The 24,893-nt window shown below is 42.0% G+C and overlaps 1 protein-coding gene across 4 annotated transcripts in view; it reads right to left on the reverse strand.

The window, feature by feature from the left end:
* Positions 1–5,993: 5,993 nt before the first annotated feature.
* The window catches only part of SLC5A1 (solute carrier family 5 member 1), a 65,327-nt gene continuing 46,427 nt past the window's right edge, over positions 5,994–24,893 (reverse strand). The window contains exons 10-16 of one of the 4 annotated variants that reach the window (XM_075533889.1): positions 23,530–23,637; positions 17,482–17,632; positions 15,212–15,380; positions 13,019–13,234; positions 7,757–7,862; positions 7,471–7,478; positions 5,994–6,209 (exon numbers count right to left, since the gene is read on the reverse strand). In XM_075533889.1, the coding sequence (XP_075390004.1) occupies positions 5,994–6,209; positions 7,471–7,478; positions 7,757–7,862; positions 13,019–13,234; positions 15,212–15,380; positions 17,482–17,632; positions 23,530–23,637 (974 nt within the window). Of the gene's footprint in view, positions 6,220–7,470; positions 7,479–7,555; positions 7,564–7,756; positions 7,863–13,018; positions 13,235–15,211; positions 15,381–17,481; positions 17,633–23,529; positions 23,638–24,893 lie in introns of all 4 variants that reach the window. The other 3 variants (XM_075533888.1, XM_075533887.1, XM_075533890.1) reach the window with 3 other exon arrangements.

The following is a 24,893-nucleotide window of genomic DNA, read 5'->3' on the forward strand; positions in this document are numbered from 1 at the left end:
TATGGTACAATTTCTAAGAGGCTGTCTTAGGGTGTCCCGTAAAGCTTTGAACTAGGGCAGGGCCTTTAGGCAGGTTTGATCACTCAGTTTCTCATTTTCACTCCTGGACTATGGTCTATCATGAAATAGAAGCAAAGCAAGAGAATTCTAATTAGCATTTTTTGCTCATCTGAATTTGGTCTTTGAACATTGTTTAGGCATACAAGGGTCATTGAAGTACTATCTTCCCTCATCCTGGAAGTAAAGTGGAACCAAAAATTATCATTAGCCACATATTGGAGTCTTAGAAGAGCCCTCGTGGAAGAGTAGAAGCTGCATTGACAGTGAAAACATATTCCTACCACTATTTGTCAGGATGAAACATCCACCTAGGAGGAAGGCTCTGGAGACAGGCCGCCTTGAACAGGTAGTTAATTAATCTTACTGAACCTTCGTTTATTATATGAAAACAATATAGGACTGCATGGCACCCAGGTTCAAATGTTACTCTTATATACTGACACATAATAAGTCTCCTCAGCTATTCAAACCCCACTATCATTCTAAGATACTCAGAACTGAAGAGTCAGTATCATAGGTCTGCTCTTAGAAATTCTGCAGCTGGGAAATTCTCGAATTACTTTGAGTCAGTCACTGAATCCCTTTGCCTTCAACTATTTCCAAGTATGCTTTAGACTTCACAGGTCTATTAAAAATATTTTTGCAAATTTTTTTAGTTGTGATCAACTCAGCTCCATCTCATACCAGCCTATGTTCAACAGAATGAAACAGGATACTTAGTTCATTGTGTGTTGCCTTTAAACCCAAAGGGCTCATCTTGCAGCACAATACTCAGCAATATTCTGCTGTGACCCATAACACTTTTATTGGTTAATTTGAGAAAGTTGATTGCCAGAACTTTCTTCCGAGACTTCCTTAGTCTAGAAGCTCCCCTGAAGCCTGTTCACAAATGCCCGCCTCTGCTGGTATTTGGAATAGCTTCCAGCACCATAGCAGCACACAAGCCACCACAGTATGACAAGCCAATAAGCAGGTTGTGCTTGGAAAGTTTAGGTGATGCTATTTGAGAATTATGTAGCCTGCCTGTCTCATAGAATATGCTAAAAATATATTAATGATCCCTCTCTTTAACAAATTCCATCCCTGTAGAGTCCTGCTCTGAGACTGACTTAGAAATTTAAGCACGGGGGCCCTAAAGATCCAGAAGATAGAATTTTCTGTACCTCGATGTATTAGTGGGAGCCCTGGTCATGCAGTGGTTATGCATTGGGCTGTTGATTGCCAGGTCATCAGTTTGAAACCACTGGCCCTCCTCAGGAGAAAGACAGGGCTTTCTACTCCTGTAAAGATGTACAATGTTACAAACTCAGAGGGGCAGCTCTACCCTGTCCTACAGGGTCACTCTGAGTCAGAATCAGCTCACTTGCAGTGAGTGTAGTTTTTTTGGTTTGATGTCCTAATTACCTAGGGATGCTATAACACAAGCATCACGCTTGGGCAGCTTTAAAGAAGAGAAATAGAGCTTCTGCCAGTTCAGGAGACTGGAAATACAAATTCAGGGTGTAGCTGTATGGGGAGATCCTTCTTTGTCTATTTTCTCTTCTACTAGCCAGTAATCTTGGTGTTCCTGGGCTTGTACTGGCATCTGCTATGTTATATGGTGGCTTCTGCATGTGTGTCTCTCTGGGACTATCCTGGTCTTTTTGTACCATTATTGTGAATATGAAAAAAAAAATCTTATTTCCAAATCCCATATCCAAACAGGATCATATCACAGTACAAGGTTCAGGAATTCAACATACACTGGCAAGGAGAGGGGTGTTACAATTCAATCTATTACATTTGGCATTGCAGTATGCCTCACGTATGCCTATGAAGTTCTGTTTTTTTTAAAAAAAGACTTTTGGTCTTGAACTATCACCTGTGTTCTGAGCACAGGTCATGGAAAAGAGGTGTACACTGTTCTGCTTGCTTGGGTGATAAAATAAGGCCTCTTAAGAAATTAACTCTAAATATGTGATTTTCAAGGTGGACCATCTCGGGAGTAGTAGCAGTATCAAAGTCATCTTAGAACTTGTTAAAAATGCAAATCCTAAGACCCCACTCCAGATCGACTGAATCAGAAACTGTGGGATGAATTCCAACGACCTATGATTTACCACGCCCTTCAGGGGATTTTTTGCAGTCTATATTTTCAGAACCAAGTGTGATAGGATTCTGAAACCAGGGTGTATATACTGACAAAGGCACTCCCTTTATGAGATTTTGCTCTCAGCATTGTAACCATGGAATTAATTGTATCAAATCACCTGTTCTCTGAGCTACTCTTAAACGGAGAAAGATGTCGGGGCTAGAGATGCAATAGGGGACCCTGAAACTGAACTACACTAATTCGAGTCCTTTGGAACCAGTCAAACAATACTGGCACCATTAACTTCCCCTGTACCTCCCAATCTTGTCTCTACCGCTGCACAAAGCTTTGTGGAGTGGTACCTCCTACAAACAATTTCATCCATCCAAATGCAATTTGGAAACTAGAGTGGCTTGCTTGGGGGAGCAATGTTAAGAAACATCCTTCCCTACTCCAAGAATGCATGTTTTGGGCTTTTTTTTTTTTTGTAATCAAACCCTGGTTTGCTGTGGGGAAACAGGGCAGGAGAACTTGAGCTGAAGGACCTCTTCTAGAAGATGATGGGTCAGCACTAGGAAAGAAAATGTGCCCCCAAGTTATTGATTTCATATAGTTAGAAAAGTTCCCCAGTACTTAATGCCATCTCTGTGGAATTTTCATAACTTGCTACATTGCTCAAAAGCAGACAGGGTAGATGTGTATGTCACCTAAGAGTCAAATAATGCTGAGTCTTCTCTTATTTACTTGACTGTTGGTGATTGAACGCTAGGCCCTGCTATACAGTTAGTCAACAACGACATCCTGAAACTGGCCTAAGACTTAGCGAACCTTACTGTTCTGTTTGCTTTCTGATGGTCAACCGTTGTTTCCTGTGGTTACCATGAAACTGGAGTTAATGTAGAACATCCACACATGGCTGCCCAAAGTGTAAATTCCAAAGCCAGTGGAATATATTATGTGTATATTCCGATATCAAATAAGACACCACAGAGACAGTTTCACCTCCTCACTAGTATCCCTTCTCCTACTTCCCCTGACTTGGAGTGAGTAAATTGGCTCCAGTGTTCAAGAGTAAAATATCTTCCCCTCAGGTGACAAAGGGTTTCTAGTGAGTTCCAAAGGTTAAAAAAAAATGTAATGAACACTGAGTCATCTACACAGACAAAAGCAATGCAAGTAGGTAAGTTAAAGACCTCAAGACCAACTTCACAGTGTAGGGAAGAATGCCACCTTTCCATTTTGAGAGAATCCTTTTAAAATAGGCATCCAATATTTAAAGAAGTTTCCACTCCCCCCCCCAATGATATGGCATCATTTTTAAGTTCTGTAAACCGAGCATTAATAACCAATCTTTTTACCTCTTGTAGGAGTCCCTCAGAGGTGCAAGTGGTTAATGCACTCACCTGTCAGCTTATTGGTTGATGGTTCCAGTCCCCTCAGGGATTCCTTGAAAGTCCTGGGAATCTACTTCTGAAAAATCAGCCATTGAACACTCTGTGGCACAATTCTCCTCTAACACCCATGGACTTGCCCTGAGTGTGAATCAATTCACAGCGAGTGGTGGTTGCCCTGTGCACAATGTGTACCTAGTTTCGAAGGGGAAACTAGCTCTGCCTTGAAGCCTGGAGTTATTATAATACAATTTAGCTCTGACTGCTTCCTGGTGACCCACGTGTCAATCTGTTCTAGTGGAACATTACTGTTTTCGGTAAGATGGTTGCTAGTTGCTGTCAAGTTAATTCCAACTTATAGCGAGCCCATATGGGCCAAACAGAGCTGCTTCATAAGGTTTGCAAGTCTGTGACCTTTCGGAAGTCATCACCAAGTCTTCCAAAGTTTTGAACCGCCAACCTTTTGGCTCGTAATCAAGGGTAGGTAGCTACTTGCCTCACATTTTCTAGAGGTTTTTCCTTTTCAATGATCTCCAAACTTGGCTATATTTTTACAATAATATCCAAGTTATTAGATTTTCTTCTCAACTATTCCGATCACTTTCTTCCTGATGCATATCCTGTGCCACCACAAGGTTCACCACGGTTGTGTTCCTCATTTGTCTAGAGTCGATGTAGAACAAGATTTGTAATGCTTTTATTGTTGTCAGAGTAATGCATTTCATTTTATGTAGCGGCATTGCCGTTTAACATCGCATCTGAATATGATCTTTCATGTATGGCTCCCCCATTCCCTCTTCCAAGTGACCTCGTCACACCCACAGGAGGTAGGTAGATGCTACAAGCATCAAGGGCTCATTTTTCAGAGGAAAAATGCACAATGAAGATAAAGTAATTTCACACAATATGCACAGTGAACCGGTGACACTTCCAGAAACAGAATCAGGGACCAAGTGGACACATTTTTGCCATTCACTTTATCCACCAGCTTTTTCAGCCTTTCCCTGTAGCCTCAAAACACAAAACACACCATGAACAAGACTGGGCATTCTGGGTAATGCCAGCCAAGTGAGACCCTCCCGTGACCCTCGGCTGTGCTTAGCTTAACCTGAGGTCACATTTGGGGGATGGTGAAGGCACATCAGATCAAGCACTCTGGATTTGCTTCCTTTCCTGAGAACCAATCATCCTTTTACTTGCTGAACCGCTTTTAGATTCAGGAGTCACTCAAAGCTCTACAGAATTTCAGACGCCATTTCTTTTATCAATCAGGGTCCCTTTCTTAACTTCAATGCGATTGCATTATAAGCATCATTGAAATTGTACAGTGGATTCAAAGACTTTGCTCCTTAGGGACAGGTTCAAGAGATATATTCTTCCCAGCTAGGATTTTGGGGACTAATGCCTGGAATAGAGGCTTTTTTGATCAAGTTATAATCACCAATTAAAGCACATTAAAAGGAAGGAGTGTGGTCACACGAACTCATAGGAAGGCAAAATATGTCATGGTTTCTATAGAATGACACCAAAAATGCCCCTGAGAGACATATTTGCTTCCACTGGTCTATCACCAGGAGTAAGTGTCTAAGGTCACGGGGAAAGAACAGTCCTATGAAGAAAGGTGGTCTCAAGTGAATGCACTCCAGTTCATTAGAGCTGCCAGAGCCTACAGAAAAATGTTAACCAAGGGCCAGGCTTCTATAAAAATAAAGCACACATTTATAAATAAATATCCATGTCATTCAGTCAGTCAAAAAACATCGCCGAGTGGCTAAGACATTGCCGTGAAAATGAATGCCCAAATTAGTGGAATCCCAAACACGGGAACTCACAGTGGATATTTTTAAGATCAGAAGATTGCCTGTGTTTAAGATTATTCCCTCCCCACTGGTCTGATGTCACCCCCTTTAGAGGAAGTGGTACAACTTCCCCCAGGCCTGACTTCAAAGATCAAACACCAGCATAGGGGCCTTATCAAGCTCCCATCCTCAGCTTCAATACATTTACAAGATTGATTATTCGTGTGCCAGGAAAACCCTGACAGAGAGATGATGCAGGAAAAAAATGTTTGTTTTTGGAGAAAATGAAGGTAGGTGGCAACTCAAAAGAATTTCTTGTGTAGGTGCACTGAATCTACGTGAGACGAGTAGGCATCCAATATGGTAGACATTCTGTTTCTTAGTTGGTCCTTTTACTGAGTAGACTTTCCTCTTGAAGCTCTAGAATGTCCTCTGGAATACATCATATTAACTTCAAATACATAATCTAACAATGATTTTCATCTGTCTGGCCTCTTCTTACACATGCACACATTTTCATCCGTCTAGCCTCTTATTACACATGTACACATCTGACCATCTCAGCAAAATTTACAACTGGCTGAGTTTTCTTCCACATCTCAGAATGGAATTAGAGGGAGGCACCGTAGAAATGTGTCCTTTATGAGCGCCGTCCAGAGCAAACAGTAGAACTCAGGCAAAATAGGCATGGCAGAAGACGGCAACAGTCAGTAGGATGACGCCGTTGATGTTCACTACTGTCCGCCACAAAGGCTTCTCAGAAGTGTCCATCATTTTCTGTTTCATTGCTGCCTCTTCTTCCTTGGTCATTTTAGGCCCCTTCTGTTGGTCCAGCCCACAGAACAGGTCATAGACCTTCCTGCAGCATCCTTTGTTCTCCTCGGGGGCCTCTGTGTCAGAAAAGAGAGATAAAAACATTATTGGGAAATACAAAAAAAATTATTGGACACAGTGGCTGGCAAAGTTTTCCAAAGAAGACCGATACCTTGAGCACCAGCAGAAGCTCCCCCCATGCTCTTGGTTGTAGACATGGAAATTGTAATGAAATTGTCAAAGAAGATTAATCCTGAGGAGTGTTAGTAGGTGAATCCTACATTCTAATGATCATTTAACCTAAGCTAACTTTTCAGTCTTAAAGAATGAATTTTTCTGGTGAAATGCAATATAGGTTGATTAAAACAGTAAGAGTCAGACATGAAACAGCTCTGAGAGAAAATGTTAGCAATGGACTGTGGAACTGTGATCTATGAAGGACACATACCCACAAATCCACCTCAGATACAAACTCATATCTGTTTGCTACATCTCTAGATGCTTAAGGAATGCATTCCCTACACTTAGAAACTCCAGGACATTGACAGATTCAGCCAGGGAGGGAGAAAGCCTAGGTCTCTGATCGTGTGTGTCAGCATCACAGAATCTAGCCTTCAAAGGGCCTTAAGTGGATGTTCACTAAGAGAAATGAGTCTCCCTTCTGAATACTGTGTTTGAATCCCAGGGCTGCAGCTCACAGGCTATGAGATCAAGTCCACTATATTGTAGTGCCATGGCCAGTCATCTAAATCACAGAATGTTCTAACTGGAAGGAATTTTAGCAATCAAGCATGTAAGTGTGTCAGAACTTGGACCCCAGCTTGTGGTACCTCTCTTATCATGATGTATATGTAGAATTTGGTTTTAAAAAACACTTTCATTTTAAGTTTTAAAGGAGACCGTCCAACACGTAGTAGGTGTTGAGAAGTGCTAATCTCCCTCCACAGTCTCTTTCCAGTCATACCCATAAGAGAGAGTGATAAGTATACTTATACCACGCTACCAAAGTGGGAGAACTATAAGAAGTAACAGAGGATCGGGCTCATTGACCAACCCAAATAAGAAATAAATGGTTATCTGGTTCACTTTAAAAATGAGGAGCACTGGGCAAGTCTTTATGGTTCATTTTCGTTTTCTATGTATCTGGAAGAATCACGCTTGCATTAACGTCCATAAAGGGATGGTGTGGTGCTAAAATAAAGCATTAGGGTATTTCATAATTAAAACATGTTGTGATCAAATCATTATCCATCTTGATAATGATGATGGAGATGATGCAGCTGCAAGGTTTCTTCGTGCTATTGTTTTTCAATATTTCAGATTGTGGTGAAGGGACCTCATGGTCTGAAAACTGCCCTTACAGCAGCTTGGGATGTTTTCTTGATGTGCACTTGGGCTTTATATAAAACTCTCTCTTCTACGTGCGTTTCTGTGGATTTGCTTCTCTAACGTACCCAGACGAACACACAGGGTATTCTGAATGATTCTATGCTCTCCTCCAAACTTCCCCAAACCCATTCATCTTTTTCCCTCCCACCCCATTCCTCACTTCCCTCAGAAAAGTGGCCTTGCTATGACTGTGGATTTTAGAGCTTAGAAATAGTTTGTGAATCCTAAATCACCGATTTCGAAGGTCTCCTCTGGAGCTTCTGGGATCGTCTCCTCTCCTGCATCTAGATCAATTCGCTCCTCTTTGCTGTTTCGAAGAGTCCAGCACAGACGGTGGAGCTGCAGAGAAAGTTAGATGTCAGGTTGTACACTGGTGCATATTGGGGCTGGAGGCACAGGGAATCCAGGGTGGATGATACCTTCAGGACCAAGGGTGTGAGGGGCGATGCTGGGAGAGTGGAGGGTGAGTAGGTTGGAAAGGGGGAACTGATTACAAGGATCCACATGTGACCTCCTCCCTGGGAGAGGGACGGCAGGGAAGGGGGGGAAGGGAGACTCCGGATAGGGCAAGATATGACAAAATAACGATGTATCAATTACCAAGGGCACATGAGGGAGGGGGGAGCGGGGAGGGAGGGGGAAAAAAAGAGGACCTGATGCAAAGGGCTTAAGTGGAGAGCAAATGCTTTGAGAATGATTGGGGCAGGGAATGTATGGATGTGCTTTATACAATTGATGTATGTATATGTATGGATTGTGATAAGAGTTGTATGAGTCCCTAATAAAATGTAAAAAAAGAAAAGAGGAGAAAAAAAAGAAAATGATTAGGGCAAAGAAAGTACAGATGTGCTTTATACAATTGATGTATGTATATGTATGGACTGTGATAAGAGTTGGATGAGCCCCTAATAAATTGTTTTAAAAATTATGAAAAAAAAAGAAAGAAAGTTAGATGTCAAAAGAGCCAACTAGTGTCTCTCACGAAGAATCTAGGAGAAAAGATACGCTATGAATGGGAAAGGTACTTAGCCTCTTAGTCTCAGCAGTAACACCGATAATAAGTCTCATTCTCACCATGATCACTAAATGTGTTGGGAAGTTACATATAAATCATCAACATGTAAATGCAGTAGACCTTATGATGTGTGTACAGTCAAAGGCTAAGGGACTGCCTTGAACACAGACATGACCCCATGAGTCACAACTGGCTCAATAGCAATGGGAATTTTGTTTTTAAATAAACCCTTATTATTATTGCCGTTAGGTTGCCACTCAGAGTGAGCTAATGTAAAACAGAACAGAAACACTGCATGGCCCTGCACCATCTTCACAATCATTGTGATGATGGAGCTCAGTGTTGGAGCCAAGACATCAGTCCATCTCATCAAGGGCCATCTCATCTCTTGTACCTTGTGAGGTACCATCGAGTCACGTCCCGCGCTATTAGGCTTAAGCCCATTACTGCAGGCTCTGTGTCAACCCATCTTGTCAAGGGCCTTCTCTTGTTCCCCCTCGACCAAGCTTGACATCCTTCTCCAGGGACTGGTCTCTCTTGACAACATGTCTGGAGTGTGTGAGACAGTCTCATCATCCTTGCCTCTAAGGAGCGTTCTGCTTGTATTGTTTGTTCTTTTGGCAGTCCAGGGTACTTTCCACATTTATCTCCAGCACCACAATTCAAATGCACCCATTCTTCTGTGGTCTTCTTTGTTCAGCGGTCTTGTGCAGATTTTCCCAGTGATGTATTTATCAGTTAATTTCTTGACTGTTACTTCCATGAATATTGTTTGTGGATCCAAGCAACATTAAATCCTTGACAACTTCAATCTTGTCTCCATTTATCATGATGTCATTTTTCCAGTGGTGAGGATTTTAATTTTCTTGACATTGTAGTCTACACTAAGGACTGCAGTCCCTGATCTTCATCGGCGATCGCTTCAAGTTCTTCTCGCTTGCAGCAAACAAGGTTATGTCATCTGCATATCAGAGGCTGTTAATAAGCCTTCTTCCAACTTTGATGCCACCTTCTTCTTTATGTAGTCCAGATTCTCAAATTATTTACTCAACATACAGATTAAGTATGGCAAAAGGACACAGCCCCGATGCACACCTTTTCTGATTTTCAACCACACAGTATTACCTTGTTCTGTTCAAATGATTGCTTTTTGTTCCACGCCTGGGTTCTGTATGAACACAATGAAGTGCTGTGGAATTCCCATTCTTCTCAATGAAGTGCTGTGGAATTCCCATTCTTCTCAGTGTTATCCATAGGTTGTTATGATCCACACAGTCAAATGCCTTTGCAATGTCAATAAAGCATCAGTAAGCATCTTTCTGCTGTTTTCTGTTTTCAGCCAAGATCCATCTGGTACAACAACAATAAACTCTTCCTCACGTGCCCTCCTTAAAATACAGCTTGAATTTCTGGCATTTTCCTGTTGAATCACCTTCAGCAAATTTCACTTGCATGTGATACTAATGATATTGGTGACAATATCCACATTCAGTTGGGTCACCGTTCTCTGTAATATGTACAAATATGGATCTCTTCCAGTCAACTGGCCAAGTAGCTGCTTTCCAAATTTCTGGGCATAGGTGAGTAAATTGGCTTATTGAAGTATTTCAGTTGGTATTCCATCAATTCCTGGAAACTTGTTTCTCACTAAACCCTCCAGTACAGCTTTGACTATTTCCTTCAGTACCATTGATTCTTGATCATATTCTACCTCTTGAATGAGTGAATGTTGACCAGTTCTTTTTGGTTCACTGACTCTGTATTCCTTCCAATTTTGTTATGCTTTCTGCATCATTCAATATTTTTCTCATAGAATCCTTCAATATTGTATTTTGAGGCTGAAAATTTTTCTCCAGTTTTTTTCAGCTTGAGATATGATGACTGCCTTACATTTTGGCTTTCTAACTCCAGGTCTTGGTACATTTCATTATAATACTTTGTCTTTTAGAACTTTGAAAATTTCGATTCAGCTCTTTCATTTCATCTTTTAGTCCATTTGCTTTAGCCATTTTCTGATCAAGAACATGTTTCAGAGTCTCTTCTGACACCCACTTAGATCTTTTCTGGCTCTCTTGTCTTTTGAATGACCTTCTGCTTTCTTCCTGTATGATATTCTTTATATCACCCCACAGCTAGCAAAGTCTTTTGTCATTCATGTACCATGTGGCAAAACTGTTCTTGAGATGTTCTCAAAATCCTGGTAGGATATATTCAAGGTCATATTTTGGCTCTCATGGATTTGTTTTAATTTTCTTCAACCTCAGTCTGAAATTATATATGAACAATGAATCGTCTGTTCCAAAGTCATTCATTGGCTTCATCTTGGCTTCTAGTATTGAGCTTCTCCATTTCTCTTCCTGTAGCTGTAGTCAATTTGATTCCTGTGTATTCCATATGTCAAAGCCCATGCGTAGTGGGGGAAGAAGCGGGAGAAAGGGAAAACTGATTGCAATGATCGCCGTGCATCGCCCCTCCCCCCACCAGGGGATGAACGATAGAAACATGGGTGAGGAAAGACAGTGGATGGTGTAAATTATGAAAATTAAAATAATTTATAAATTATCAAGGGTTCATGAAGGTAGGGGAGAGAGGGGAATAAAGAGGAGCTGATACCAAGGGCTCAAGGAGAAAGAAAATGTTTTGGAAATGATGATATACAACATATGTACAAATATGTTTGTACAACATATGTACAAATGTGCTTGGTACAATTAATGTATGGATTGTGATAAGAGCCAGAAGAGCCCCTAATAAAATGATTTATTAAAAATTTTAAAAGCCCATGTGTAGGGTTGCGGTTTGTGTTTCTGGAAAAATGGTGTTTGCAACAAAGAAATAGCTGGTCATGCAACATTCTATCATACTAAGTAGCATAGTGGATTATGCATTGAGCTAACTGCAAGGTCAGTGGTTCAAATCCACAAGCAGCTTCCAAGGAGAAAGACGAGACTTTCTGATCCCATAAGGATTTACAGCCTTGGAAACACACAGGGATAATTCTACTCTGTCCTATAAGGTCACTATTAGTTGGAATCAACAATAATTTGTTTCTTTTAACACTGGTCCTGGGAAACAAGACCGGGCACCTATTTGTCCAGATCAACGGTGTAAGACCAGATATTTATGCTGTGTTTGCCATAATTGAGGGAAACAATCTTTAGAATTATGAGCCATAGTGAAACAATCGGTATAATTGGAACAATTTCTATTGACTGTCTATAGCAGGAATAAAAAATCCAGAGAAATCTGAAAAATCTATGCAACGTGTGTGTCCCAGCCATGCCTGCTGGCAACTACCTTGCTTTCTCTGTTGCATGCAAAAGTATGGAACTAAATGTGTTTGGGGTTGTGATACTTTAAAAGCCTGAGACATGAGGAAGCAGACAGCCCACCACAGATCTGGCCAAGAGACAATTGAATCTAGAAGCAGTCTTTCTTTAGCATAGCGGTTGATAATGGCTCTTGAAAATTGAGTTTGACATTTCTCAGGAATTCTGTGGTTGCCGATATTTGCATTTGTGTGTGTGTGTTTGTAAAGTTAGCAAAATCCATTCTCTTTTTCTATGGAAAAATACCAGTTTGGATGAACTTTCTAGTTCTGATGTCTTGGAAACCTAAGAAAGTAGACTGTCAGCTGTGCTGGATTATCAGATAGCATTTCTATCGTAAATATGGTGCCTAATTGGTAAGCTGCAATTGGATTGGAAAAGCTATAGATAAACCTTAAACCAAGGGGTTTATCTAAAGCTAAAGGCTATGGAAAAGGACATCATGTTTTGTAAAGTACAGGGGCTAAAAAAAAAAGAGGAAAGCCCTGGACAAGATGAATTAACACAGTTGCTGGAACAATGGGCTCAAATACAGGAACAATGGTAAGGCTGGCGCAGGACCAGGCAGTGTTTCGTTCTGTTGCACACAGGGTTGCTATGAGTTGGAACACACTCAGCAGCACCTCACAACAACCAAGAAAAGTACTTGCAATGTTTGAAACTTTGACTCATGTGGACATTGATATTGGTAGAGATGTCATGGATTCTGTGGCTTACTTGAGGGGAAATGCAAAGGGGATATCACACTTCAGAATTCCTTGGGTGTGGTGATGCTTGTAACAAGATAGGTCCCTTGCCAAGACCATTGGACACTAATGGCCATGAGACTATTGACAAGAAATACCAGGTCTAATTTTGGACATGAACCTCTGAACCAGGGAAGCGCTTATATTCAAACTATCACTTGGGGAATGGGTCCAGAGAAGAGCCCCTGGACTAAAATGTGAACCGATATGAGGATTCCCACTGAAGACGTGTCTGACACAGCCTTGAGGACATGCAGTGCTTCCTATCCAGTATCCTTCTACATGGCAAGACAGGCCTATTTCGATAATGTGGATATAAATGTCTAAACGACCCAAGACCAGTGAAAATTTGCACTGCAGCATGAACACGGAACAGTAGAACGGGCCTCCAAAATAGGTACTCACGTGAACATCTGGGATGGGCTTGGTGAAGAGGGATATCACTATGATGGTGATGAGGGAAATGACAAAGAGGATGATGGCAAAGTACAAGTAGTGCACACCACAGATAATTGTGGGGCAGTTGCTGGGCTCCATGCAGCTCCCGGTTCCATAGGCAAATTCAGCAATCATACGGGATATTCCAATAAAAAATCCTAGTATCAGTCCCCAGAAAGCACCCTGTTGAAGAAAACCCGGGATTAGCTAATGCCTTACATTGCACCGCTGAACATGCTGTCAGTCCTGAGAATGAGAAGTGAGGAAAGAAAGCTGAGGGAAAGGATGTCTCAAGGCCTCCTAAAGCCAGAAGACTTGCGTTCAGATATGGTCAGGAATGTTCTGCCAGGCCTTCCGTGTGTGTGTTTGTCATGTTTCAAGGACATGGCTTTATCTGTGTCGTAAAAAAAATTATTCATAAGATGAACAAAGTATCTAATTCACCACCCATCTGTCAGTTTCTTGTACTATGAGGGTTTGCATGTTGCTATGATGGTGGAATCCTGGTCGCATAGTGGTTATCCACTGGGCTGCAATCTGCATGGTTGGCAGTTCAAAACCACCAGCAGCTCCATGGGAAAAAGAGTGGGCTTTCTATCCCCATAAACAGCTACAGTCTAGGAAACCCACAAGGGGGTCACTGTGAGTCAACACGGACTGGATGCCAGGGAGTTTATGATGGTGGAAGCTATGTTACTGGCATGTCAAATACCACAAAGTTCACCCATCGTGGACAGGTTTCAGGGGAACTTCCAGAATACGAAGAAAGTTCTAGTATTCCACCTTCATAAACTAGCCAATTAAAACTTTCTCAGTTGAAACAGAACAGTGCCACTCCTTTGCTTTGGAAATGCCAGCAGGAAGGACCAGTCAGTAAAAGAGGCCATCATGGTTGGTGAAGTAGAGGGCCAATGAGAGTGAGATCGGAAGGACCAATCAATAAAAGAGGCCATCATGGTTGGTGAAGTAGAGGGCCAATGAGAGTGAGATCGGAAGGACCAGTCAGTAAAAGAGGCCATCATGGTTGGTGAAGTTGAGGGCCAATGAGAGTGAGTGAGATCCTTGAGGAGATGGGCTGGAACAACAGTTGCAACCTCTACTGTAACATAAAGTGCCCGTGAGTCAGAGTCAACTAGGTGGTAGCTATCAGCAGCAATAAAGTGTCGAATAACCAGGATCCATTAGCAATTCAAGGCATTAACAATGACAAAAATCATTCCTTTGAACTTTAAAAATCATGTGACCCTCTCTGCCTTCAGGCATCATTACTATCAGTTTATAGATTAGGTATATTTGACTATAAGTGAATTAATCTATATTAATATATTGAAGACATAGAAACAGAAAGTGGGTCTTTAGGGAATGAAAGGGAGGGAACTTTCCCACAAACATATAAATAAAACTTCCTCTTTACCTTCCTTTATAGATCCTTCTGTATTTGAAAAAACCTGAAATATATGTTTTTACAGTAAATTCTGTGTTGATATTGATTTTTGGTTCCTCTGCACCTAAAGGGTTCTTGGAACAAAGTGTGCTCCACTGCAAGTCTGACAGAACACACCCAAGCTAGTGTTAGAGACTACATTTTAAGAAAGCCAGGGATGAAGTCTATCCAGAGGATAGCCAAAAGGTATCTTCATTTTCCTTAATGTTTTTAATGGTAAATTACCAGCTACTCTTCAACATGCCAGGTATGTTCATGTCCCTGCGTCTCTAAACAGGCCATTCCCTCCACCTGGGAGACTACCCTTCCTGGTAACCCTGGCCTAGCTTGAAAGTGCCACTCCTCCTTCCCAGAGGGAACTACAGGGGTGCCCCTTCCTTACAGTGTAGCCTTTGCACTGTGGACACACCTCCAGCAGCAGCAGCAGCACTGACCTTGCTGCTGTGCAATAACTCATTCACTTCTCTGCCACCCCATCTGAACTGAGAGTCCGCCCAGGGCAGGTTTCCGACACCCATGCGCCTCGTGTCAGGCACCTAAGAGTAAATGCTTGACTGAATAAATGAGTAAGGAAAAAGGATGAGGCTGGTCCACAGTCACTGTCATTCAAAATATTACTGACCTTGGGCGTATTGGCCCAACTTCCTAAACCTTTCTCTCTCCTTTGACAAGCCACTTCTTCCTCGCCTTTTGTTTTTATACTGAATGATACTTACTGGTTCATTGACCCTCTTGCAGAAAATAGCAAGCAGGAAAACGGCTGCGATGGGCGGTCCCAAGTAACTGGTGATGGACTGGATGTAATCGAAGAGCTGTCCGCTTTGTGCTGACTGCACAATGGGCACCCAGGCGATGCTGACGCCAATCAGGACCAGGATGAACAACCTGAAACCAAAGCCCCCGCAACAGAGCATCAGCTAATAGCTCCACGTGGATAGATGCATAAGACTACGTGTGTGGATTTTCCAAATACTCTCAAATCTCTCTACCAAATATGACCACAGCAAGGAAAAACCATCAGAGAATTCATTCTTTATGGTTTCCCTTTTTTCTTCCAATGTCACTAAGAACCTAAAATGCAGTCCTCGGTGATCCAATGATCAACTAAAGCATAGTCCACCTCGAGGGACAGTAGGGCATAAAAACAAGAGTGTATGATTTAGTGGCATTGAGGTACATAATAATGGCGATTTAAATTGAACAATCAGGGTGGGGCATACAGTGGTGATGGGGTGCGGGTGGGGTAAAAGAGCGACACTGTCAAGGAATCCAGGAAGAAAAGGAATGTTTGGGAACTGATTGTGGTGGTAATGGTGAAAGTATTCGATGATGGATTCAATGATGGAATGATATGATATATGAATTAACTTCCAGTTAATAATAACTCTAGGGGGGGGACCCTTAAAAGCAAAAACAAACAGGAGAATGGACTTCGGAGCCAGGTAACTTTGAGGTTTAAATTCAGATTCTCTCCGTAATCTCTGCGATGGTCAACTAGGCCATGATGCCCAGGTAGCTAGTCCAACATAATCATCCTCGCTGGTGTGATAAAGCACTACCTGTGGCCCAAAGCAAATGACACCCCACAGAACGAGGGGGCCTCGGCGACTCAGACGAAGGCCTTCAGAGCAGCGAGTGAGTGTTCCAGAGCATGTTTGCTGCCTCTCGACAATAAAAAAGCATTTTTCCAGACCTCTTCCCATGGTCTGACCTTCAGACTTTGTGACAAAAGCCTTGATTTCCAGACCCTCGAGCCTGTCACCTAGCCTACAAATTTTAAATGTGTCAGACTTCCACAGTGGTATGAGCCAAATACTCACTCTATAGAGACAGATACACACACACACACACACACACACACACAATTGCCATGAAGTCCACTTAGACTTGTGGTGTGGACCTGCACTCCATAGGCTTTTCAGTGGCCATGACCTCTTAGAAATAGATCACCAGGCCTTTCTTTGGAGGCACCTCTGGATGGATTCAAACTGCCAACCTTCTGTTTAGTAGTGCTTAACCAGTTGCACCACCAACAGTACTATTTACCTAGAAAACTCTACGATAACCCCTCTGAGCTGTCATTTCCTCCTCAGGAAACTGAAGATAATATGACAGACCCCACCAGGCTGAAATAAGGATCAATTACAGTGAAACACTTAACAGAGAGTCAAATCCCACTGCCATCAAGTCTATTCTGACTCATAGTAATAATCAATAATAATTTGTTAACAATTCATCAGTATTATCTATAAGGTGAGAGCCCATACCCCTCTTGGGTACCTCAGTTGGATATTTTCCTGGACTGATGTCCCAGGGACGTGTGACCTAAGGGAGTTGACCTGCCTGGGATCGATGGAGAGAAACAGCAGCGCTTCTGTTAAATCCCTACCCAGAGCATCTGCTTCGTGAACAACCGTGCTAAGAAGCACACCTGACGGATGTCTCATTGTTTCACTGCCTTGTATGTTCTGTTAAGCTCGTTAGCCCTTCAGATGGTAGTGAATTTGCACTTTGCACAATATATGAGACTTTACAATGCATGGTGATAAGTACAGTCTAACTCAACTTTCAAATTGGTTCTGTAAAATGGTGCACCAAGGAGTTGAGGTAATTAAAGGGTCTGAACCTCAAAACCAGAAAGGCCAGTATAGAGAGCTGCTGGCTGGGCAGAGGACAACATAAAGGACTTTGTACAGGGACTCGGTATGTCACGGGTTCTAATCTTGGCTCTACCTGGGGTAGGCTGAAGCAGGATTCTTCTTTGGGTCTCGTTTTGCTCATCAATAACATGAGAATTGGATTAGACAATTTCTAGGGTCCAGAACTTTCTGTGGCTCCAGAGGAGTAACTGGATGACCTCCAATTTAAAATTACTCAATTTTACTCAGGCCTCGTCCAATCTTCCGTGGATTCAGGGTAGCATAGACAGAGCCTCTCTAGCCATTCAGGTTTGGCTTAGTGCATGGCAGGGGGGAGCAGCATTTACCTTCCAGCGATCATGAGCTCTTTCTCTGATGCCCCTTTCCGGACTTTGGTGTAGATGTCCATGGTGAAGAGGGTGCTGGCACTGTTGAAGATGGAGGTCAGGGAGCTCATGAGGGAAGCCAACATGACGGACAACATCAGGCCTCGCAGTCCTGGCGACGGGGAAAGGAGATATTGAGTGACACACACGGCACCTCAACTCTTCTGTGCTAGGGCCGTAGGAGAGCCTTCTGAACGTGCTGTGCTCTCTGATGCATCTCTCTCGAAAGACTAAAATGTAAAGGAATCAACCGTGGCTTTAAATTATTTCATCCTTCTGCAAACAACAAGGTGCCCTGTGGGTGCAGTTGGGTTACAAATTGGGCTGGTAACCCCAAGGTCAGCAGTTTGAAACAAACAGCAGCTCCATGGGATAAAAGTGAGGCATTCTACTCCCATAAAGAGTTACAGTGGGGCAGTTCCATTCTGTCCTCTAGGGTCATTATGAGCTGAAAATGATTTAATGACAGTGAGGGCGGTAGACAACAGAGGATGAAGGGAATGTTTTTGAAACTGCATGATGAAGACGACAATAATTTTGATCATGTTGGTTGATGGTGATGGAGGTGGTGGTGTGTGAATTTCAATCTAAGGACTAGTCTGCATCTCCCACCTCAAAGATTTGTGATATAACATCGTCATGATATAACAGAAAGAGGTTCAAACCAGGATTCAAAAAATAAAGTTCTTTTTTCTTTTTTTAGTTCTTTTTTATTTTATTTTTAAAATTTAATATTTATTCTAATTTATTATTAATCGGGAGTCAATACATATATCATGTCATTCTATAGTTCAATCACATCAAGCAGAATTGCTACCACAATCAGGTTCCAAACATTCTTTTTCTTCCTGGTCTCTTTGACGTCATCTCCCTTTTACCACTCCCCCCACCCCAGCCCTGCCTCCCCAAACCCTTATTCTACTTGCTGTCCCTATAGATTCATCAATCCTGGCTTTCATGTGCCAAAAGACAGAAAGACATATAACCCAACTTCAAGAGGGTGTCCCCCATGGACATAAGACCTCTGAGAAAAACCCTAATATGAATGAGTGGAAACAAAATAAAACAAAAGTACAGAAAATGTTGGAACCCAAATGAGGCCCAGCATGCATCAGAAAGGGGATTAACAGACATCGTTTGAACTGCTCAAATCAGATTTCTGCTTTTGATCTTCTACCCTCATGTCTCCAAAGCCCTCTGTTTAGTAGCCACTTTCCTCCCATCCCTCAATTATGGATACAGGGAGATCACCAGAGACTTATTTCCTATGTAGTTCCCACAAATATATCTTGGGCTCCCGCTGTCGTCGATAACCTTCTGCAAACCGGATTTTCACGATTCAGGCCCTGCTACTAGTCTCTCCTTCAACTTCAGATTACATGCTTCCCAATCCTTCAGTGGCTGATGATGGTGTGCTTCTCCCATGTGGACTTAGTTGACATCGCACTTCGATGGCTGCTTGTTTGGAGACAAGCCTTTAAGACCTCAGACATGACTTTATCTGATTGCTGGACACTATCTAATGTCTTCACCACATCTTGCTATAGCACCCATATCTCCTGTGTCCCCTTCCTGGGGGCGAGTATCAAGCAAGGCCATGATATAAGAGCTAATTGTTCTTAAGTTGGAGCTAGGATTTAGTATGAGTCCCAAACCCATTCCTGGATCTATGGGCATGGGGAAAGAGGGTGTTGTTGTTTGTTTTAAAGTTCTATTTTGAACTCTTTCAATAACCCATTCATTTCTAGGTTTTCTAAGTGACATTACACAGGACCAAATCAGAATAAATTATTACTAAAATGCTATGCAATATGGCATGCATCATTGATATCATCTTTCTTCTCCTTCCCATTCCAATGAAGATATAAAATAGCACTTGCTAGAGTTGGAAGGCCAAACCAAGCTAAAGAATCACAACTGGTTACATATTACACTGTCTTAGTGACAGAGGGTGTGACAGGTTTAGCCCGATGTTAACCAAAGTGTAAGAAATAAAACATAATTTAGATATTAATTTGTTTAAAAAATCCAAACTGTAACAGTAAAATTCCCTTTAAATTTAATCAAGAATCAAGCAATCAAGGAATCCAGCAAGGCAATAGGACCTAAGATCTTGAATTAAAAAGACGGAAGAAGAATGGGTGCCATTGAACTGAGGTGCCGGAGAAGATTATTGAAGGTACCATGGACTTCTGAAAGGACAAACTGACACTTCTTGGAAGAAGTGCAATCAAAGTGCTCCTTAGGGGCAAAGATGGCGAGACTTCATCTTGCATACTTTTGGAGAAGGGCATCATGCTTGGTCAAACAGAAGTGTAGCAAACAAGAGGAAGTTCTTGGATTCGCGAAATGGCCACAACAATGGACTCAAACATAGGGGAAATTGTGAGGATGGTGCAGGGCCAGTAGTGTTTCATTCTGTATACATAAGGTTGCTATGGGGTCGGAACCAACTTGATAGCACGTAACTACAACAAAAACGATTGACGTGTATGATATGTAAATTATGTGTCAATGAAACTATTTAAAATAAAATAACTATATTGTAAAGAGATATGCTGATTGTGTTCTTCTTTTTGGTTTTCTAACTTTCGGTCATTGCACATTTTATTATAATATTTTACTTTGTCTTCTTGAGCTGCCCTTTGAAATGTTCTGCTCAGCTCTTTTATTTCACCAAGTCTTTCATTTCCCTTAGCTCCAAAAACCAAAACCAAACTCACTACCATCAAGATGATGTCAACTCCTAGTGACCTCATTGGACAGGAACGACCTGCTACGTGAGGTTCTGAGACTGTAATTGTTTATGTGAGTAGAAAGCCCTGTCTTTCTCCCTTCTCTTCCCTACTCTTTATTCTCTTTCCCTACTGGAGTTCTTCAGATGGAAGACACAAAAATCAAATCGACAACATCTGTGGCAAGGGACCCTGTGGTGTTGTGGTTATTCAGTGGGCTGCTATACGGAAGGTCAGCGATTCAAAACCACCAGCTACTCTTAGCTACTATGAAGAGCAACTTTCAGAGTCTCTTCTGACATACACTTTGATCATTTCTTTCTTTTCTATTTCTTTAATGACCTTTTGCTTTCTTCATGTATGATGTTCTTGATATCCTTCCACAGCTCATCAGGTCTTCTGTCATTAGTGTTCCATGTGCCAAATATGTTCTTGAGATGGTCTTGAAGCTCGGGTAGGATCTACTCAAGGTTGTACTTTGGCTATCACGGACTTGTTTTAATTGTCTTCGGTTTCAACCTGAAGTTACACATGAGCAATTGGTGGTCTGTTGCCCAGTTGGGGCCTGGCCTGGTTTTAGTTGATGATATTGAGCTGTGTTTCTTCCCACTTTCTCACTGCCTTTGAGTTGATGCTAACTCTTAGTGACCCTATAGGACATGGTAGGCCTGCCCCCCTGAGTTTCCGAGACTGTAACTGTTTACGGGAGTAGAAAGTCCCATCTTTCTCCCACAGAGTGGCTGGTGGTTCGAATGGCTGACCTTTCAGATAGAATCCCAAAGAGTAACCATTACACCAAGAGTCCTTCCCACAGTTGTAGCACGTTTGTTTCTGATGTCCCTTCTGAAGAAGCCCACATGTATAGTCGCCTTTTATCTTGCTGGAAAAAGATATTTGCTGTGAACAGGTCATTGGTCTTGCAAAATTCTATCATGTGATCTCCGGCTTCATTTCTATCACCAAATCCATATTTTCCAGCTACTGTTCCTTCCTCTTTATTTCCAACTTTTGCATTCTAATCACCAACAATTATCGATGTATCTTCATTGGTTGTTTGATCAATTTCAGACTGAAGACATTGGTAGAATTCTTCAATTCATTCATCTCTAAGTTTAGTGGTTATTGGGTAAATTTGAATCATAATTGCATTGTGTGAATTTCCTTGTATGTGGATGGAGATTATCCTATCACAGACAACATTGCACAAGATAGATCTCGAAATGTCCTTTCTGACGATGAATGTAACACTATTCCTCTTGAATCTCTCATTTTCAGCAGAGTAAACGAGGGGATTTTCTAATTCAAAATGGCCAACACCAGTCCATTTCAGCTCATTAACAATAGAACATGGTATTTCATTAATTTTATACATTCCATTTCATTTTTGATAAATTCCAATTTTCCTAGATTCATATTTCAGACATTCAAAGTTCAGGTTAACTGATGCTTTCAGTTGCTTCTCCTCATTTTGAGTCATGCCCTATCAGTAAATAAAGGTCTAAATGGCTCTACTACTACAAGTTTACTCCATTCCCCTCAGTATAGTAGACTCAGCTCTGAGAAGGCAGCACTCCCTCAGTCATATTGTGAGTGCATTATGACCTGAGAGACTCATCTTCTGGCACGATCTCTGCCAATGTTAGGTTTGTCCTCATGAATATTTCAGTACTTGACAATGTTTCAGTGCTATCCGTACCAATTCCAGTGGCTAATTCTTCAGAAGTGGACAGCATATTCCTACTTCATAGTCTGTTCTTGGAAACTGCTGAAACCTGTTCACCTTGGGTGACCCTGCTGGTAGTTGGAACACCCGGGACATACTGTCCAGCAGCACAGCAACACACAAACCACCACAATAGGACAAACTGAAATTTTTGTATCATTAACTAATAATGTAGATAAGCTTGCCCTCAGGCAGAGTTCCTTGAAAAGTAGATTACCTCCATCCCTCTCTAGCCAGCCCCGGAGAGGGGCAGTCTCTCTTAGGGGCTTGCATAACTGTGTCCTTGATGGAGACCACTGTACTGGGGACAGGGCAAGGACTCACATAGTTGTGAGTCATGCCCTAACAGGTGTGTCCTGGACCAATCTTGTAAGCTCTTCCATCTAACGTAATGTACGTGTCCCCATCATGGTTCCTGCTCCTGGATTGGTGACATTTTCCTTTGTTCCATGCCTTATTTAATTAGCATCTTGCCTTCAAATCCTCGAATGCCATCAACTCTTGCTAATGGCCCCCATCATCCAGATGTTGTGCCTGTGTCTTTGTGTTGTCTTTTTTAAGACTTAATAAATGTCCTCCTTAAACTATATTTGTGATTGGAATCTCTTTTGCACCATAAAACAATGTTAGTAACTATTTAAGAGCTTTGAATTTCTAGAAGATTAGGATGGTCATATTTTTCAGTTTCAGATATCTCCTTTGGAAGTTTCATGACCCCTAGAGCCCAACACAATCATTCTTTGATATTAGAGTTTAAATTCTGAGCACCTCATTTGCAGAAAGTTATAAATGACAGTGAAAACCAAAAAATATTTGTAGAGTCCCCGTATATATTAAACTTCCACCAAATTCCTTCTCATCTTTAACTAAAGATGTAGATAACCTTTTCCCCAGACAGAATGCACTGGTTTACCTCTATCCTTCTTCACCCAACCCAGGAAGGGGCAGTCTCTCTTAGGGGTTCACCTGGGTTTGTCCTTGATGGAGATTACCATACTGAGGATAGTACTGGGGATCACATGGTCATTAGTCATGCCCTACCAGTTCTGCACTGGCTACTTTGGTTAGAAGGTTCTGGACCAATCTTGTAAACACTTCTATCTAACACAATGCATGTGCCCCAAACCTGATTCTGTTCCCACTTCTGAACTCCCACCTGTAACTGTGATGTGCTGATCTGCGACCAATCATGAATTTATGACCGTTTCCATTGGTTCATGCTTTATTTGACCAGCACCCTGACTGTGAATCCCTGCCCACCACTACCATCTCTTGCCAATGGCCTCCCTCACTGGGAGGATGTCTTTGTCTTTGTGTTGTCTCTGTCTCTTTTAAGACTTAATAAATGTTTTCCTTAAATTATGTTTGAGATTGTGGTCTCTTTTGTGCCCTAAAACACATCTCACTGGGAGAAGGTAAATTCAAAAATGAGAGACACCTAGATGAGGCTTTCTCTGTTGTCTTCTCAATCCATCTCAGAAAGCTCACCCAGCTTAAACCTATGTGCAAACCAAGGTCAACTGGCCTCCCCAAGAGATACTATACTCTTACCATTGGGCATGAGCTCCACCACTAAGGTTGGATATGCAATGTTGGTACATCCCACCTTGGTGCCACAATATTTCTCACATTCCGAGGGGAGGACACAGGCAATTTTTTCTGGAACAGGAAGAAAAGTCATATTAGCAAACAGACATGGCAGCAGCAGGGGTTGGGGACATATTTTTTAAACTGGTCTTCATGAACACAATGTAGTGTTCTGGGATTCTCATTGTTCTCAAGACTGTAAATTGTTATGATCCATATGGTCCCATAAAACACAGTTAACATCTTTCTGGTATCCTCTGCTTTCCACCAAGATCTAACTGACATCAGCAATAATATTCCTTGTTCCACATCTGTGGCAGTTACATAATCTACTGTCACCTTGAGGAAGGGGTGGAGGCTACCCTGTCAACCAGGCCATAGACAACGAAGCCTCTGTGTGGGCCTGGCCTTCTTCTCAGGATTCTGGAAAATCCTGTCTTCCTCCATGGAGGCAGGAAACATACTCTCCCTGCAAGACATTCCTGCTGACAGCCACATGGAGCTATATTGATGGAGCCAGAACCCTGGAGCTGAGGGAGTCATATGGAGCCCCACACCAGTGCTGAGAGGCTTCTACCACCACTGAAACCACAAGACTTTCCACCCACTGACCTGTAATCTCCCTATATTTGGCATCATTGCCTGTGTTGTGTGAGTCTGAAGAAGAACTTATAGACTGATAGCGGGCCTATGGGCTAATATTGGACTTATGGCCTTGATCTGGACTGGGCTGGGATGTTTTCTCAATAAACAATTGCTCTTTTATCTAAACCTTTTCTTATACACATATAAGTATCTATGAACTTGTTTCTCTAGTCAACCTGGGCTATCTGGCCTGAACCTCTGGCAGCTTCTCACCAATGTAGTGCTGCAACCGCTGGTGGATGATGTCCAGCAACATTTTACTTGCACGTGATATGGACGAGACTAGGATAGAGTTCTGGAAATTTATATAGAATTAAGAGCAACAAGCATTTATTAAGTATTTACTACAGCTATACTTTATTTAGTGCTGCTCTCTGCTTTTATACGGAGATGTGTGTTGTAGCCATTTTAAGAGCAGCCCTGTGGCTGCTAACCAAAACGTCCAAACCCACCAGTCACTCCACAGGGGACACATGTGCTAGTAACAACAAAACTCTGACTCATCGTGACCCTTCCGGACAAAGTGAATTATTGTGTGGGTTTTCTAAGGCTGTCACCTTCACAGAAGCGGACTGTCACATCTCTTTCCCATAGAGAAGCTGGTGGCTTCTAACAGCCAACCTTTTAGTTAGTAGTTGAAGCCTAGCCACTGTACCCCCAGAGCTTCTATCTGTAATACCTGG

Source organism: Tenrec ecaudatus, chromosome 16, assembly GCF_050624435.1.
Source record: "Tenrec ecaudatus isolate mTenEca1 chromosome 16, mTenEca1.hap1, whole genome shotgun sequence".
NCBI lineage: Eukaryota > Metazoa > Chordata > Mammalia > Afrosoricida > Tenrecidae > Tenrec > Tenrec ecaudatus.